A 17,447-nucleotide genomic window follows, 5' to 3' on the forward strand; every position below is an offset into this window, starting at 1 on the left:
AGTTAAAAATTGCTTTTGCTTTGGCCGTGTCTTCGCTCCACTGAAGAGCATAAATTTCTGCATATTGGAATCATAACTTAGAAGTGGCCACACTGATTTTTGTTTCTTTTAATTCAGAGAAAGAAAATCACTGTCAAAACAAATACTTATGTGACAAGTTCTAGCACAAAACACATTTTACAGCCGAGATATAAACCCCTGAAAAATGGTGCCTAATGGAAACAATGACAGTTCATTCACTCCCTGAAAGCTGGCGAAGGTGCTGGAGAAGCAGCTGTAACAAACATAAAGCAGATGAAAATAACTCCCATGAGGTCTGTTTAAAGTGGGCATTACTCCTGCCTGGGGTTGTTCGTGTTCTGGCATTCTGAAGGAGTTGGTCAGTGAAGGCCAGTCTGTTAATAGCATTAAAAAGCCTACATCACGCATAAACCACATTTTTAGCACTCAGTGCAGCATCGTTTTTCAAAATTAAACACAATGCTAAGTCATTAGCAAACATGACAGGACAAAGCAAACATCAAATCAAACAGGAGAGAACCCCCTGTGCACATCTGCTTGCCCAAAACATTTGTTCCTATGTAAACCAAACTAAAATAGCAAATTTACAATTATTTTCTCACAAGTTAACAGAACCTTGGACTAGAAAACTAATGCCAAAAGTCGAATTCCTAAACTGCCTTAGCTTTTTCTGAGTCTCAAAGCATTGTTGACTTTGCTGTGCAAACAATACTGTTCAGACTGTAAATCTAATTACCAGGAACTTCTGGGTGCTCAACCTTTTTAAAAACATGACAACCCCTAAAAATTTCAGCTCAGATGTTAGGTATTGTCAGGGAGCAGATCTCCACTCCTTGCATTTATGGGCTGTCAGAAAATTGTTTGCCATGTTGGAACCTCTCTAATCTCTGAATCAAAGCAAATTTTGTGGAGCACAACAAACTGCCAGATTTAACGTTTAGGGGCAAATTTATGAGCTACTGAGATGTTTCCCGTATTCTGCTTTGCACACTTGCTATCTTTGTCATCATAAAAAGTCCAATGTTCCTTCTCCTCCCTAAAGATGTGCCTTAATATAGGATCCTGCTTGAGGGAATCTTTCCAGGGACTTCACTGGGTTTCTGACCGGGTCTTATCTGAACAATGCAACTGCAGCTCACATATTAATAAAAGTATATTTTGTGCACTTGTGTTGCCGCTGTAACAAAAATCAAGTGCCACCCTTGCTTCCCTGAAGACTGAACTCCATCATCTGTATAACGCTGATGTTTTTAGTGCATTTTATGTTACCACTGAAAATACATTCAGAATATTTGTAAGAAATTGGATCTGTCCAACAGTGCTGTACCTGTGAGGTAGGTGTTGTGTGAGGAGTTGATGAAATAGTGTGACAGTGGTTGAGACATATCTTCATTTAAATCCAGTTTCTCAGGTGGAACGACGCCGTTCTCTTCCCCGCTCAGATACCGCATAAATCCATCCACGGATATCTGTCCTGAGAGAAACACAGACCCAGGGAAAGCAGCAATTAATTTCAACCACAGATTTTGTGACATGAACATAAAGTCAATATACACTTACACAAAGGCATGTGTGAAAGATCAAATAACCATCAGCCTGGCTTTCACCTAGTTATCCAAATATTCTTTGGTTACTACCACCTCATTTTCAGCCATACAATAACACACATCCCTTTAGCTGTAACAAAGATAAAGCACTTCATAATCAGCATCTACAGAAAATCAGGTGCATGGGGGAATCAGAGTTACAGCAAAAATAGATCTAAGACCATCAAGGAAAGGGGTCTTTGGGAGAGAAAACAAAGCACGTTTTCCAGAGGAAACCAAGAAACCTGCAGAGAGCCACAGCCACAGGTAACTAACCTCTTTTGAGTGTGGTTCAGTGTGTGTACGAACCACTCTTCAAGTGGGAACTAAGCTCTGCTTTGTAATTTTTGTATTTGCCTTCTAATTCCTATCTCATTGGAGTGCCAGCATAAATGATCATTTCATATCCTGCTGTCAAATTAGAAAGCTGAGTCCTTTAAGTCATCTCAGTGGAGCTACTCTTACTACATCAGGAGGACTTTTGCTGACAAGTCTTCCACATAAAGTTGACTTTAGGGTGTCAATTTGTACATTTAGACTAAAAAGAAATCCAGTAATTTATAACTGAAGATTACCGCTTAGTTGAACAAATTTGAGACGTTTTTCTTTGCCTGGTATTTTTTGCTATTTTGTCTAAATTTCGTCTGTTCACTCAACCACATATCTTTAGTTATTTCAGCACCTGCCTAACGTAAAAGAGATCTTCTGTATCTCTGAACTACATGTTTGGTGACTCCCAACAATGAGAATTTCTCACCTCTTGTGTCCAACCCAAAATATTCTGCACAATCTGTTAAAGCAAAAATCTCATTTGCCTGATGATAGCATTGAAAAATTGAAGATCTCAGTTCTACTCCTGACTCTGCTACTCTCTCCTTTCAGGATCAAACAATTTTTACACTAAAACATATAAACTTACACGTATTTTTCTAGAATGTTAAAAAGTAGATGACAATTCTGTCTGTGTTTGGTTGGGTTTTTTTTAAGCTTGTAACCACATGACGCAAATACTGCATGTAAAGCATTTACTTAAAATCTGTGCTTGAACCTGATGTGGGGCTCTTGCTCAGAGAGGAGAAGATGTAACAGTCTCAAGTGCACATCCCTCATTCTCCTAACAACTCAAGACTGGCAGCATTAAACGAACTTATTCATAAGTGAAGAAATGCAGTGACAATACAGAGCAATGCAATTGCCATTCATTCTTATGACAACAATTTTAAGAAGGTTGGAAAGAAAAACACCAAGTTCATCTGCTCTTTTAAGGCTGTCATCTAAGTGCAATCCTGTCAGGCTCCACAGCTGCTTTGCAATAGGGGAACTAATCATCCAGAGATGGAGGTCCATGTACTTTCCACAAGAAAAAATCTAAGAAGGTGAAAATCAGGAAAAACACCCCACCACTGAGGTTTTAGGTGAAACTAAAGGTTTAGGAACGACCTTTCCACCGCCTGAATAGACCACAGAATGCCAACAGCACCAGGTGCTATCATGGAGTTAGCCTGACCGAAAATCCAGCCAAGAGAACACTCTGCACTAAGTTTACTGGGATATGGTAGAGAATGCGCTGTGTACCCATACCAAGTGAAGTAACAGAGGACAAAACAAAGTGAAGATCTGAGTGGGATAGCTGCCACTTGCATTTTGTTTTACAGATTCATGCACGTGTAGTTCTCAAGCTTCTCCAAGCGATCTTTGCGTTCAATCCTCGAAGTGCACCTGGCAAACAGGGGCCTTGTTTTTCAGACGGAGATGGTTCTCCTGTGCATTGCTGCCGCTATTAACATAAATCACAGCAAGCATTATTCACGTGTATAATTAGGCAGCTTCTGAGTTACCCACTTGTCTGAGCTCACGGCTCTAGAATGCAATTTCCCCTATCACAATTAAGCAGTCAGCATTTCAGAAAGTGAAGCAATTTGCAAGCTCAACGACAGCCAACATTGCACCAGTGAGAGTTTGTCTGTGGAACGGAGATGGCAGGTGTCAAAGGGGCTTTGTGTCCTGGACATTAAAGAGTAGATTGTTTGTGACCAATGCCAATAATATTCTGAGGCCAACTGCAGAGAGGATGATCCTTGGTGGACGGTCATCTAAAAAAAATAGTCTCAGATAAGTGGTAAGATTTGTTCCCTGTTTCCTTAAACATATTACACCTTTACACAGACACCGGCAAGAAAAAATAATATGTGAGCAGTTGTTCTGATCACAGTTGTCACCTTTTATCTTTGGCTGTATAATAGAAAGATTTAACGGCATGTTTAGGTATAAAAAGTTAGAGAGACAAGAGACACATGATGCAAAGACACAGAGACATGACAGATTCACATTTTTTCTTTTTCTTTTTCTTTGGCTTTTTGTATGAAAATTATCTTAGCCTTAAAATTTTGATCAAACTTCCAAAAACATCGAGTGTGCTTTATACACTTCAAGCTGTAGTGTTGATTGGCTTGTCTTTTCACTCACCACTGCCACGTTAAATTTGATCTGGCGTGTCTCTTCTTGGGATGGAGCTCACATCTGTGCAGCCACAGCAGAAGCCATGTTAGCAGCTACAGCCCCCAGCGAGATCCTTTTCTCCGAATAGTTTGGAGTTTTCCAGAACAAGAAACTTATTTTTCTTCTCCTTCAAACACCTCTTCTCTAATTTATCTGATTAATTACAAGTTCCCTTCCAACGGGGTCACTCAGTAGTGCTTTATTAAAACACTTAAAACCAGCACAAACGCAAAAACGCCTCCTTTGTCCTGAGGTACCTGGCCAACGGAGACGTCCAACACAACTCACCCCGTGCCACTGAGACACCTCCTGCTGGAGGAGGCAAGAGCCTCCTCATCCTCCACTCTCCCTCAGACATCTCCCTTTCCCCCTTTCCCTCGCACTCTGCACATTTTCCTCTCGTTTTGCACGTTCCCCCCTCACACATGGCACATCTTCCCTCACTGCATTTTCCCCTCACTCTTAAAACCCTTTTCCCCTCACGCTCTGCGCTTTTCCCGACACTCTGCATTTCCCATTTGCATTTTTCCCTTCACGCTTTGCCCTATTTCCCCTTACACCTTCCATTTTTCCCCTCACACTCTGCACTTTTCCTGCCTCACTTTGCCCTTTTTTCCTCACACTTCACATTTTCCCCCTCACACTTTGCGTATTTTCCCCTCACACTGCACTTTCCACCTAACTTTGCGCTCTCTCTGTACTTTCGCCCTTTTTCCCTCACTCTCTTCACTTCTTTCCCCTCTCACTTTGCACTTTTTTCCTCACACTTTCCACTTTTCCCCCTCACATTTTCCACTTTCTCTCTCTCTTTGCACTTCTCCCTGTTTGCGTTTTTCCCTTCACGCTCTGCCCTATTTCCCCTTACGTTTTGCACTCTTCCCCTCACTTCGCACTCCTCCTGCACTTCTGCATTTTCCCCCTCACGCTTACTTGCTTCCCAAAGCACGTATAAGTGGTCAGCTAAAGTTTGGCCTCATCCAAGTAAATAACAGATCAATTTTAATCTTTTTATTGTTCCTTGGAACGGGCCTGGAAAAGACAAGAACAAGTGTGGAGGAGAAACACAAAAGTGTCTAATGTATTCTCAGTCACAGACATTCCCAATACCTCAAAATCAGAAATGTGTAGCTGCAGGCTTGTGTAAAGATTATATAGGCTTTGATCTAACTCTAGAAACGTACCTGAATTTGAAACTTTCAAGAGTTTGGAAAGGCACAGCAAAGCCTGGAAACGTCTCTCTATGCCTCCCTCTTTATCTGTACACACATGCAGAAAAATGTGCAGCAGTTTCTTAGCAAATGGTTCCACAGAACATCTCAAACTGCTGCTCTGTACAACCTTCAGGGTGGTGGAATTCGCGCAGAGATCAAAAAAAGGACCGCCACATTGGGAACCAAGTGAAGGCGACTGAATCTGGCATTTTTTCATTAAAACCTGATAGGAAGGAGAAGTAATTTCCTACTGGAAGGGGAATATGTTGAGAGATTCTATTGAATTTCCTGATTGTGATCAGCTTCATTATATGAAACATGGGAAGTGTTTGTGCAGCTTGATCTTTTTCTGCATCCCTGGCTTCACCTGATTGTCCCAAAATACTTACAAGGGAGGGGAAAAGAAAGAAAAAAAGCACGAATGAGGTGGCAAGTTCTATGCCCTTCACAATAATTCCTTATAAACTCCAGCTACATGATCCCATACCTCTCAAGATCTGTTACAATGGATCAAATTCATGAATATTCCTGGTTCAGAGGAAACCACATAAAAACGTAACTCTTAGTTTGTCTACAAGCTTCAAGGCTCCTTTCCAGTCAACATCTGACAGCTCTTAATACAACGTAAGTCACTTCTGTTATCGCAGACCCTTTTTCCTGGAAGCAGTGGTCAGGAAGGTGACACACTTCTGGCTAATCATCTACTGAAAATTCACAGAATTTCCAGGGGTAATTAAGCGAATCCTCTTTTCTTTGGTTCTTAGACCTTGTCAACATTCATCAGACAAAATGTTTTCTTCTGTAGCTGATGAGATCTGGACTATCCCCATCCCTGGGAGATGGTGATCACACATTTGCCATGTGGCAGGAATTCCAGCCGGCTGAAATGGTTGATAGGAGAGACTGTGCTTTGTGAATATCCTTCTCAGAGCCTCCTCTCTTTGAAGACTTACTGTGCTATCACAAGGCTCTTCTTAGTCCCGTTGGACCAGATCCAGAGAATCAGGCACATCTCTCTTGTGGGGCCTTGTGGCAGTGCTAGGGCAGACACAGGTGACAGCCCCATGGAAAACTTCCCGTGCAGTTTCCTGGGCTGGAAAAAGCACGGGCTGCTTTCGACACAGAAATCCTTCTCCCGTTGCCTAGTAAGACACAGGTAACTCGACAAGATCCTGCTTTCCCAACCCCTTCAGCAGCCAGCACGACCAGCATGCTGCTGTGGATGTGGAAATGCTCCTGTGTCCCTGGGAACTTGCCAGCTCCTCGGCATGAGGATGCAAACAAACCCCTGCTCACTCAACACCTGCTAAAAGACATCAGGGTTCAAAGGAGGGTCGAGCTTCCAGAAGAAGCTTCTCCTGCAGTTCAGTGCCCTCTGCAGAGGTCCAAAACCAAAACACCACCAGCGCAGTAGTCTGGGGGAGATATAAAAGTGCAGCTAACCCCGAGAACTTCTCAAACAGCTGCTTGAGCTAAACCTCACCCCCTTATTTTGGCAGGTATCCTGGATGTGCAGCTACTTAATTTTCCTACGGTCTGCCCAGCCTGCTCCCAGGAGCCTTCCAGGGAAAAACCTTGGGACAGAAAACAGGAGAGGCACAGCAGACAGGAGAAAAGACAACTTATGCGAAGTTTTCTTTTCTTTGCATTTCGTTCCTGCAGCTTTAACAACAGCCTCCACTTGTCCCTTAAAATTTGTAGACGTTTTGTATGACAATTAAAATGTACATTTGCTTGTACACAGTAAACAGGGTTGGCCTCACGCTCCTTAAACATTTCTTTCTGTGTATTTGCAAATTTCACAGTGCTCTCCATTTGTTTACACCCGTGCTGTTATCCACTCAGTTATAATGTAACTGGAAAGCATGATCGTGCCAAGAGACGTTATTAAAGCTGAAAAGAAAACAAACAAAAAGGAAGCGAGACAATTAATTGGCACCTTGTATCTCCCAGTCAGCAGCACAGAATTACAATAGTATTTTGTCTGACAGTGAAATCAGGTTCATTCCAGTGCAATCTGTAAAAATAATCACACTTGCTGTAGTCCCACACAACTGAGCAGTCCTCTCAACTCGAAGATAAGAATCCAACAAGTAAAGCAGATACTTGATAATCCAGTGAGGGATCTGTAAATCATGTCCCACTGGGAATTCTCTCTCACAAACCAGCACTGCAATTTACAGCTCATTAGGTATTAAAATTTCATGCACAGTGTGGAGTAGGATGCACAGAGTCCGGGTCTGTCTCTTGACACTGGCACACATTAGCTACTCTCTGCTCTCTAGCTTTGTGAGCCAGCAGAGAAGCTCACAAGATGAATTTACATAAAATTCACACTGAGTGGGACACAGTGTGCCAAAGCCACTCTGGTGGCACTTGCAGCAGTTGCATCCAAGTGAGCTGAAATCTGCCTGGCTTTCTAGACGCACGTTCTACTACTATATTGCTATGGGGTAACTGGAGTTCCTGTCTGTATCTAGTTTGGCAAACCAGGGCAGGACAGGATTGTCCTGTTGCACTGTCCAAGGGACACCCTCTTAATGGCAACGTCATCACAAGGTGAGAATGCGGTACAAGCTCAGCCTAGACCGAGAAGACCCCAACCCTATGACTGAGTTACTAGTCCTTCCCTCAGGAATTTCAGTGCTGCTTGCTTTTAGGAAAAAAACTGAGGACGGCAAAGACTCTCAGGCCTCAGGTCAGGGTCTGCAGATATATCAAAATATCAAAGTACCAACCACCGTTTACACACCTCATGCAGAAATTGTCAGTAGCTCCTCCATTTTAGCTGCTCTCTCAATGATCAGTAAAGGCAAAAATTCACACTAGTCAGACAGCCTTATCAAATTAATAAGTAGAGCAACAGCAATAGATCTGAATTACTGCATCTGGATATTAATGAAGCATTTAATGAAGTTTTAAACTCAAACCTTTTCCTAATCGGAAAAACTAATCTGCAAAAAAGCTCAGATAGAAATAAACTGAGGTCAGCTTGAAAGATCAGGGTGTCTTTGAATTTAAAAGCTGAACTGCACAAAAAGTCCACAGGATGAACACTGATCAGCAGTAGGTCCGGTTTCCTAAAGTCCTTAATAATGTGAAAAAGTAGAAACAACAACACAGGGTTTAAAGAACAGACAGTTCTCTGGTGGCTGTTAGCAAAACAAGAGGGCAAAGCTGTAATGACCCAGGTGAATGGGACGCAAATCAAATGAGAACACACAAATAATAATTCAAGCTACGTAGCTAATCACTAGAGCAAAGAAAAATCCAAAATGCAGAGGTGGATAGGAACGAAGATGCCTAGAAATCTATCAGCCCAAGAAGCAGATGAGATGCAGAGAACAGCAACCCATCTGCATAAGAAGCTGCATCAAAAAAGGTGATAAAGAAAAAGGAATGAAACAGGTAATAAGAACAGAGTGAGCACTAGAAAACTTGGGGTGAATGTCTGAAAAAGCTTGGCAGTGCTTCAACTAATTGTGCTAGGAAACAGTCTTGCAACAAATAAACAGGATTTATTGGTTGTCTCATTGCTTAAACCCTTTAAAATCAAAGCAGGACAATATCCTGTTGTGCTCAAATCTCATTTCCGTTCTCTAAACTTGGAGGCAAACATGATGGATCCAATTCTGCCCTCAGTTATACTCGCTCAAATACCGCCTGTAATTAGACAGTTACCTGGCCACAAACCAAAACAAGCTGGCTTGGGGAGCATGCTCCTGAAGCAGAAATGGAAAACTCACTCCGTAAGAAAGGAACAGAGCTAGACTCCCTGCTCCAGCCTCGAATGGGTACGGCGCAGTAAGACACAGAGAAATCTGAACACAAACAGAGAATGGTAGCTCTGCTACAAGATCAGGATAAATGCTTACTCAATGACAAGCTGTCAGTGGGGGAAAACATGGGAAGGCAAACATGTTGTGCCTAAGGAGCCTGCATAAAAGAGCTTGCTCGGTATCCGGTAATCCATGTGGAAATATCGCATGCCCAAGGACACTGAGATCCAGAGCCTTCTGCAGAGGAAGGCTTATCAAGTAAAGCAGAGTTCAGTGTGTCTAAATCAGGACTGCTTGTCATTCTAATGAAGCTATCATATCCACTTTATCATCTGTACAAATGCACAGAGAAAACCAAGAGTGGAAACAATTATTTATCTACCTCTTCGGGGCGGGGGGCAAGAAAGTGTTTGCAGATGGAAAACCACTTTTCTGAACTATCAAGATGAGGCCCTGCAGCCCAAGACACTTAATTCACTCTAGAGAGGAAATATTTCCTACAAGCTTCCACGCAAACCATGCCAAACAGCAAATCTACTTCAATCAGAATAAAAACTTCGGGAGCATTCCAAGGACGCTGCCATCTCCAAAGGGAAGGGAAGACAGTGTCACCTGAGGAAAAAAGCAGGTTTCCAAATCTCACTGGTGCCTGCAGGCATGAACCATCGAGGTTTAACAAGATCTTAAGAGCCACTGTGCAATGCTGAGCATGGTATTTATTTAATTGTTTTATCAGAAGTCACAGGCTTTCTCAGCCCTTTTCATGCTGTCAGGAAGGAAGGGCTCTAACCCACAAGGGTTACACAGCACATGAAAAGGATGCATTTTTCTCCAGTAGTGCTAGAAAACAGCAAAACACACATTGAAGCAGGGAAGATTCTAAGCACTCAAAATTTTCTCTTCCTTAAAATTTATACCTTGGAAACACATTTATTTTGATGGATATTGATCCTTTAAATGCCTGCAGCAGCTTTAAAACCCTCTGCTGTTACAATGCATGGTCACAGTTCAGAGATTCTGGTAAGCAGAAGTTTTGTGATAAGGAAAACAAGTCTTGGAACAGTTTCTAAAACTTTAGCAGTCAGATGTCTACAAACCTGAATAACCAGTAATTGTTAAGGAGTGGGGGAAAACCCCAAGCAACTGATCTCTCCTGAGTGTCAAGACTGAAGCAGGGTTTCACAGCCACCAGCCCATTCTCTGCTCTTGACTTCTCAGCAGAGATGTAGTAGAAATTGTTTCTGACAGGATATCCCTTACAGGATATGAGAAGACAGTTAGATCCAGTGAAATCCACAAAACCACTACAAAACCACCTTCACACCAGTCCCCAGGTAGTAGTGAAACGAGCACTTCGCAACATGGCAGATTCCTAAGGCAGCTGAGTGGAAAGGATTTAAATCAGACAGATAAAAACACCATTCATCCCAGCAATACTACAGTTATTTCTGACAGACTTGAAAGAGGGACACCACTGGAATGTGTCACTGTCTTGCCAAACCTCTCAAAAACATCCTCTGTACAACGCCTCGGAGTGATCCTGGGAGATGGAATCATGTTAAATGTTGGCTTACTTCCAATTGCTAAGTTGCACTAAAAGACATCTAAAAATATGTATTTTTTTTGCTAAGTGACACTTCTCTACATAAGCTATTAATGCATTTGCCAAAAAGACCGTCCTGTCGTATCATGGGAAGAGACAAGGGAAGGGGATCAGTGTGCTGTAGGTGCTGAAAAAAATCTAAAGGAGAAAAATTGCAGGTGACATTTTTACTTCCAGAAACTCCTGCAGCTGAAAAAAGATTAATATTAAGGAGAAGTGAAAAAGAATATAGGGGTGGCACTGCAAAGACAGTGCAAATAAACTGAAAAGAAGGGATTTTAATCCCTTTAAATGGCCTTCCTTATCTGTTCTTTAAACTCGGTTCTGCAGCTGCAGGCAATGCAGTGGACAATCTCTTTCATAAACAACTTGAGCTCTCTACTAATAACAATTGCTTTTTTTGCCCTCTTTACTACCTCTGGTAGTCTGTGCCAGCACCATATTGTTAGGAAAGTTTTCCTAACTTCCAGCCTAAACTTACTCAAGGCCACTTGATCCCTCTGTGTTCTTGTGCCAACATTGTCCTTTAGTTTACCACTTCTTTCTGCCTCCCCAGCGTTTAACCCCGCTGTATTTATAGGCATATTCCAGCTAAAGGATATTGTTAGATGATTGCATCTGACATGAGAAGGGAAACTTCCTCATATGGATGCTGTGTTCCAGCAGTGCCCAGGCTCCAGCGCTCTGAGAGCCCTGCTCTGACAGATAGCACACATCCCAAAACACTCAGGGATCAGGGCTGGCTCCTCAAGGCACAGACTGACTGTCTGTTGAGTCGAGCCAACCCGAGGGTGAGGCATACCCCAAAAATGACACTCAAAAGGGGATGGCCCAATGGCCATGAGCCCATTTGGGGCTCCTGTGCCACCAGTCCTAGATGTCACCCAGTGGATCCCAGCAGCCTTCACCCCCTGTGTCCTCAGGGGCCCTTTCCAGCCAAAAGCACTACATTTGTACAAGTCATAACGAAGAGTCAAAGCATGCCGTGTTTGTCCAAACTTTATCTACATTCGCTTCCTTCAGCACTTGAGTCCAGGCTCCTTTATATTTTCAGAAGTAAACTTTATCTAATATTCATCTTCAAATAATAAATCCTGCTGCTAAAATTGAATGCTTCCCTGCGTTCCATAAAAGAGGCAGCAACCGGCACAAAAGAAACACTTTTACTGTTGGACTAAGTTTTCTATTTATGGGCTCTGATAGTCTGAGGCTGGGTCAAACACAATACAGGCAGGCAACTGCAGAAAAATACGTCTCCATAACCCCTGAAACGCAGCATTGACGTAAGAGTCTCTTATCTCTACGAGCAAAAGCTCCAGCTGGAGGAACGAGGTTCTAAAACCTCTAAAACGGTGTTTGCTTTGTGCTCCTGTCACCCCAAGTTTTTTCAGCCATTCTCAGTGCTAGGACACAGGGTTAAAGGCTGTCTGTGGGGTTTGATCCCAGGGCCCACCAGGCTGTCCCTCTGGATTCCAGGAGGGGGAACAGGAGTCACCTGTGTGGTCACTTCCATGTTTGACGGCACAGGGCTGGGCTGACTGCAGAACCGGCATTATCACCAGGAGTTTCTGCTCTGCAGCTCTGAAGATGAATTCCACAGCTCGTCTGGGCCATTTTACATTCAGCACACTTTCACTGATATCGGTGGAGTTATTCCTGGTACCAGATACCAGGCCCAAAATGGATTTCTGCAAAGCTCATGCTTCTTTCAAAGCATCTGCATTATACACTGAAGATCACGACACTTGCCCTCCCTGGAACCCTGAATATATTTTTGGCACTTTCATTATCTCTACTGCCAACAGCACTGTTCAATGTTGCAAAATCCATTATCACTAGTCCACATCACTGTTTCAGTTGGTAGAGTTCAAAGATGACACAATTTACCTGTAAAGCAGATGCAAAAAATCCTTATAATTGAGGACTTTCCATTCTAAAATATTTTTGCATTTAGTTTTTCACTTGAGATGCAATGTTCCAAACGGCTGCAAGATCTGAAATTAATTTTACAGCTTAACTAGAAAAAACAACCTCCAGTGTATTACAGAAATACATTTCGCAAACTCATTTTGACAAATAGTTTCCATTAACTTATTTATGCTGACATATTATCCATACTAACATTTTTGCACAGATATACATACATTTTAAAACAATTTTTTAAAAAAAGGGTTTTCTGGTAAGCTACCTAACTTAGCACTTGCTGCTGACCACTCTGGCGTGGCTTAAACATTTCAAAGAGTAATAAATCATGACTGGGATCCATTGTTCTGTTAATATTTGAGACAGAAACAGTGCAGAGAGCTCTTCTCTTATACAACTGGAAAGGAAAACACTAACAGTCCCAAAGTTAATGGGCTTTTGGGTAAGTATTCTTACTTCCCAGCGTTACAGTTGGGAGGCCAAAGAATTCCAACTGTTTTGTAACACTTCCTACAAATGTTTCATACCAGAAGGCCCAACCATTTGCCTGAATGATTTATACATCAGAATTTATGCTTTAAATATCATGAAGTATGTCTAAAATTGGAGCCATGGCTGCACGGTGCTTGTTTTTGCCATTAAAATGTGTTACCTAGGAAATGACCCCCTTCTGCCATCAAAAGAATCCAATGTGTAATTATTCTTAAGCAGTTGCTAAAAGGTGAATTTAATGCAGTGGGGTGAAAATGTTTAAATTGCATAGAAGTTTAAAGGAGGAAAAACACATTTATGCTGGAGTGAATAATGCCTGGCGTTAAGGCTCCATGGGAAAAATACATACGATAGACGCTGTATAAAATTAAACCTATCTTAATTTAATGATAATTGCTTAATTTATTTTATTACCTAAGAAAAACTCGGCGCAAAAACTACCAGTAAATGTGCACTGTAAAACAGAATTCATGGAGAAAGTCATGCAACCAGCTCCTCTACAATCCTTCTAAACACATGTCTAACCAAAGCTGACACACAGCAAATAGACACAGAGAAAATCTGAAGAAAGAAACACTGTGAAATATAAGAGCAAAGCTCTTTTCCCCTGTGCAGATCTAAAGGTTTGGCCCTTTAAAATTAAAGAAGCAGAGATAATATTTAAATAAATGCATCCTTAAGAGAGAAAATAAAATCAACATCTTTATGCCATTACTTAAAGCACTTTAACACTCTATTTTTAAATCTTCCACCACAAAAACCACTCTAAAAACAAAGGCTGATAATAACCAAACCCTTGTCTTGCTCCCTCCAAGGACGATGGTGGAAACACATATTTTACAGTTTTTTCACACCTCCTTTCCCTAGCAGACCTTGGGTTTGTGTTCTTCCCTGCTTTCATTTCTAGTCTGGTACATGGGTGCAGCTCTTGCACGCTTGGAGTGTGGAAGGGACACGGGATGCCCCCAGAGCTGGGGCTGTGCCTCTGTGGTTTCCAGAGCACTTACCTGGTTTCAGAATGAAAGGTCTAAACTGAGACATTGGGATCTGAGCTCTCAAAGCTCCTTTTGAACTCAGAAACTTTTAGAAATTAATTGCATCATTAAGCAAGGGAAGAACCAGCATGTTTCTGCAGAATGGGAGAAATACATTTACGGTAAATTCTCCTCCGGTCTCACAGCCCCCAGCACACTTCTGCTGACAGGGAGAGGCTGCTCAGCACTACCAGGGACTTCCTCCTGCTTCCACCTGATAAGGGAACACGTTCTACAGTGAATTAATCTCCTTCACTGCATGACACAAAGCATTAATCACAACAGCTTCCCTGAACCACAATAAAACACTACTCCAGACACTTAACCTATGCAGATGTCAAGCCCCCCATCTGCTGATTTTGCAAAAGCTCCACCGTATCCCTGCAATAAATACACCTAAAATACATCAGTGACGAGCAGGAGCACAGGCAGGATTTTTACTCAGAACTCTGTAACCTAAGGAACTTCATCGGCAACAGCATTCGATTTCACCAAGTACCTGAGGAGCTGCAAACATTTAAAATATTACGGACAGCTCTTGCTTACTGTGTTCAAAACAATGTAGGTGAGCAGCAACAGGTACAACAAAAGGGCTACAACGGTGACCAGGGGAATTATGAGATCCCAAAAGCGTTTGAATAGCGCTGTGAAAGTTGAGAGACAGCACAACTCACTAGAAGTTCATTTAATTAGCTATGAGAGAATAATTAGAAGGGAATATTGTGGTTCAGTGGAGGTGCACAGACAATGAAGTCGGACAGGAAATGAGGAAGAACAATCACCGGACGAGTGAAGGTCTAGCACTACCCAAACAGGGAGCAAGGAGTCAGGTGCTGTACACAGATTCCACTTCATGAATTTGGATTTACATTTCCAAGGAAAAAAAAATATCCCTGCTTTTACTTAAAAGAACTTTTCAATGCATGAAATTTTATTTGCTAAGAAGCATGAGCAGCACACTTTGGGAGGTTGCCCGGGTACCTGCGTTCATGTCTCTGGCCAAACCTGTCTGGACATTTCACCTCAACAACGCTGCTAGCAGGAAGCCCGGGTGAGCATCCCTTTTACAGAACACCATATCAAAAGGTTAAATCGCTGCTCTAAATATGTGGTTACATTTAGGTGACATTTTATAGACATGAAGCATTTTTTGAAAATTATTCCATGAGTGTAGAAATGAATGCACACCTACACTTCATTTAATATACAGTGAACTGCATTCCCAACTCGGAGCAGATGTACAGAAAATATTGTGTCCCCATGTCATTCCTGATTAGCCAATTCCTGTCAGTTTAAGGCAGTGAGCTTGGGATTTGCACTGGAACATGTGCCAGTTCCTGCAGCTCAGCTGCCAGACAGGGAGGTGGTGTCTTCAGCACAGAGGTGGTTCTCAGGTTGTGCCAGCTGGACCCTGGTGCACAAGCCTGAAAAGGGAAAAAAACCCCCCACGACAATCCCAAAGAAAAAATTAACTCTCTATGATCTGCCTTTCCCTTCTTCCAATCAGCATTTTCAGAGAGAACCGATTCTTTAAGAGGAACATAAATCACAGCCAGAGGAGAGGCACCTACGGAACAGCAAATGTCTACAGCAAATGTGTGCACCAAGGAAAACAGGGTAAAGCTGGAGGTGTCCCACGGATCCCGTTGGAGGGTGGTAGCAAACACCACCGCAGCACCCTTCTTCCTGGGCTCTGCTTCATGTTTTCTCCTTATTGCTAGTCAGAAATGCAGTGATTCCATTTTGACCCTTGGCGTTCTGCTGGCACACCAGCCCAACTCCTTCTAATAAATCCTATATTTGGTTAATATGAAGTGCTAATATTTGGGTAACAAGAATGATCTTTTAGGTAACAGACTTTCCTGCCGCTGGTGGGAAATAAGGTAAGCACAGAGCTGTGCTCTAATATTTGCACAGATGAGAAAGGAGGTCACAACGTGTTTCCATTTACTCAAGGTACTCTTCCTACTGACGTCAAAGGCAGTTTGCATAAGTACGGCAAAGAAGCAGGATTTAACCCTCCAGCAAAACCTCCGGAAACACTCAGTTTGATTGGACTAGAAAAATAAGAAGCCTTAAGAGAAAAATTAGAAGTGTTTGAGAGACAACACTGATTGTGACATCGATTTCCTTCAGGAAGACATTAGGTGAGAAGGCTTCCACAGAGAGGTGGGAGTGCCTTCAGTTAACCTCTAGACTGTTGGGTCTTTTTAGACGTTTTTGATCCACAATCTCTGGACCAAACAATCTTTTTTTCATATTAGATCTGGTTTTCAGGATATTCCCATGCCTTTAAAATTTCTAAGGTGTAAACACATCAAAAGCTGGGCTAATCATTAGGATATGTCGATTGGAATAAAACAAGATGCAGACACAAACTGAACGTTATTTTAGGATTTGTGGTGGTAGCAAAAATCTGCAGAGATTTGTGCAGGAGTTCTTTCACTGATTTTGGCAAAATGCCCAGCTAAGTCCTGACAGCACTTGAGATGTTCAAAAGGGAATTTTCTGTGATTATACCATGAAATACACTGAGTTGATCTCATATCTAGCCTTGTACACCACTTTATCCAAAAGCAGAGGACTAGACTTAATAGTATTATTAAATGATAAAATTATCGGGCTCTTAGTTCCACTGTCCCTGATTTTTCTCTTTCAACTTTACATTTTAGATGCTGCTAAACAGCTGCTGTGATAGTCAGGTTTCTGCTGAGGGTCACATACCAGAGCAACTCTTTCTGTCAATCACACACACTTGCAAAGCAAGCACGGAACCAGCCCCATCCTTTCTAACCCGACACCAACCAAACATATTTAAAAATGCACATGATGCCTCACAAGCCTGTATGATCCCAAAAGCAGACAGCTGGGAAAGCAACTGGATTTTTCAACCAAATTTTGCTTCAGCATGTAGGATAATTGACTTACTGATTCGCATCAGGAACTGAGTAAGCAGAAGTGTGAAATCCACTGACCTTTCTTTGCTAGGTTGCTGTTAGGTTCGTACTTCTCAATCAGCACTTGAACTTGTTCTTGCTTGAGTGGTGGATAAAGGATCTCATTTAATCGCGGATCCCGTTGCTTCAGATTTATAAAGTCCATCATCTGATCAACAGTAAGGTAGGGTTTGCTCTTGGCACCACTGGAGAGAAATTAAAGCAACAGCAAAGTCATTTCAACACATTTCCTTGAAATCCTGTTTCATGTCTGGAACTTCCCAAGGAAATTGAAACAAGATTCATACAAAACTATCATAAAGCAAAAAACATGAACATCACTCCACTGTGTCTCTGAACCAA

The 17,447-nt window shown here is 42.1% G+C and overlaps 1 protein-coding gene across 2 annotated transcripts in view; it reads right to left on the bottom strand.

Annotated features, from left to right (window-relative positions):
* PLCB1 (phospholipase C beta 1) overlaps positions 1 to 17,447 on the bottom strand; it is a 337,454-nt gene that overhangs the window by 104,027 nt on the left and 215,980 nt on the right. For both annotated transcript variants that reach the window (XM_066177846.1, XM_066177847.1), the window contains exons 9-10: positions 17,124 to 17,290; positions 1,349 to 1,495 (exon numbers count right to left, since the gene is read on the bottom strand). In XM_066177846.1, the coding sequence (XP_066033943.1) occupies positions 1,349 to 1,495; positions 17,124 to 17,290 (314 nt within the window). The remainder of the gene's footprint in view (positions 1 to 1,348; positions 1,496 to 17,123; positions 17,291 to 17,447) is intronic.

The sequence above is a fragment of the Chamaea fasciata genome, unplaced genomic scaffold, assembly GCF_029207755.1.
Source record: "Chamaea fasciata isolate MVZ Bird 193981 ecotype frontalis unplaced genomic scaffold, bChaFas1.0.hap1 SCAF_3, whole genome shotgun sequence".
NCBI classification, from domain to species: Eukaryota; Metazoa; Chordata; class Aves; order Passeriformes; family Sylviidae; genus Chamaea; species Chamaea fasciata.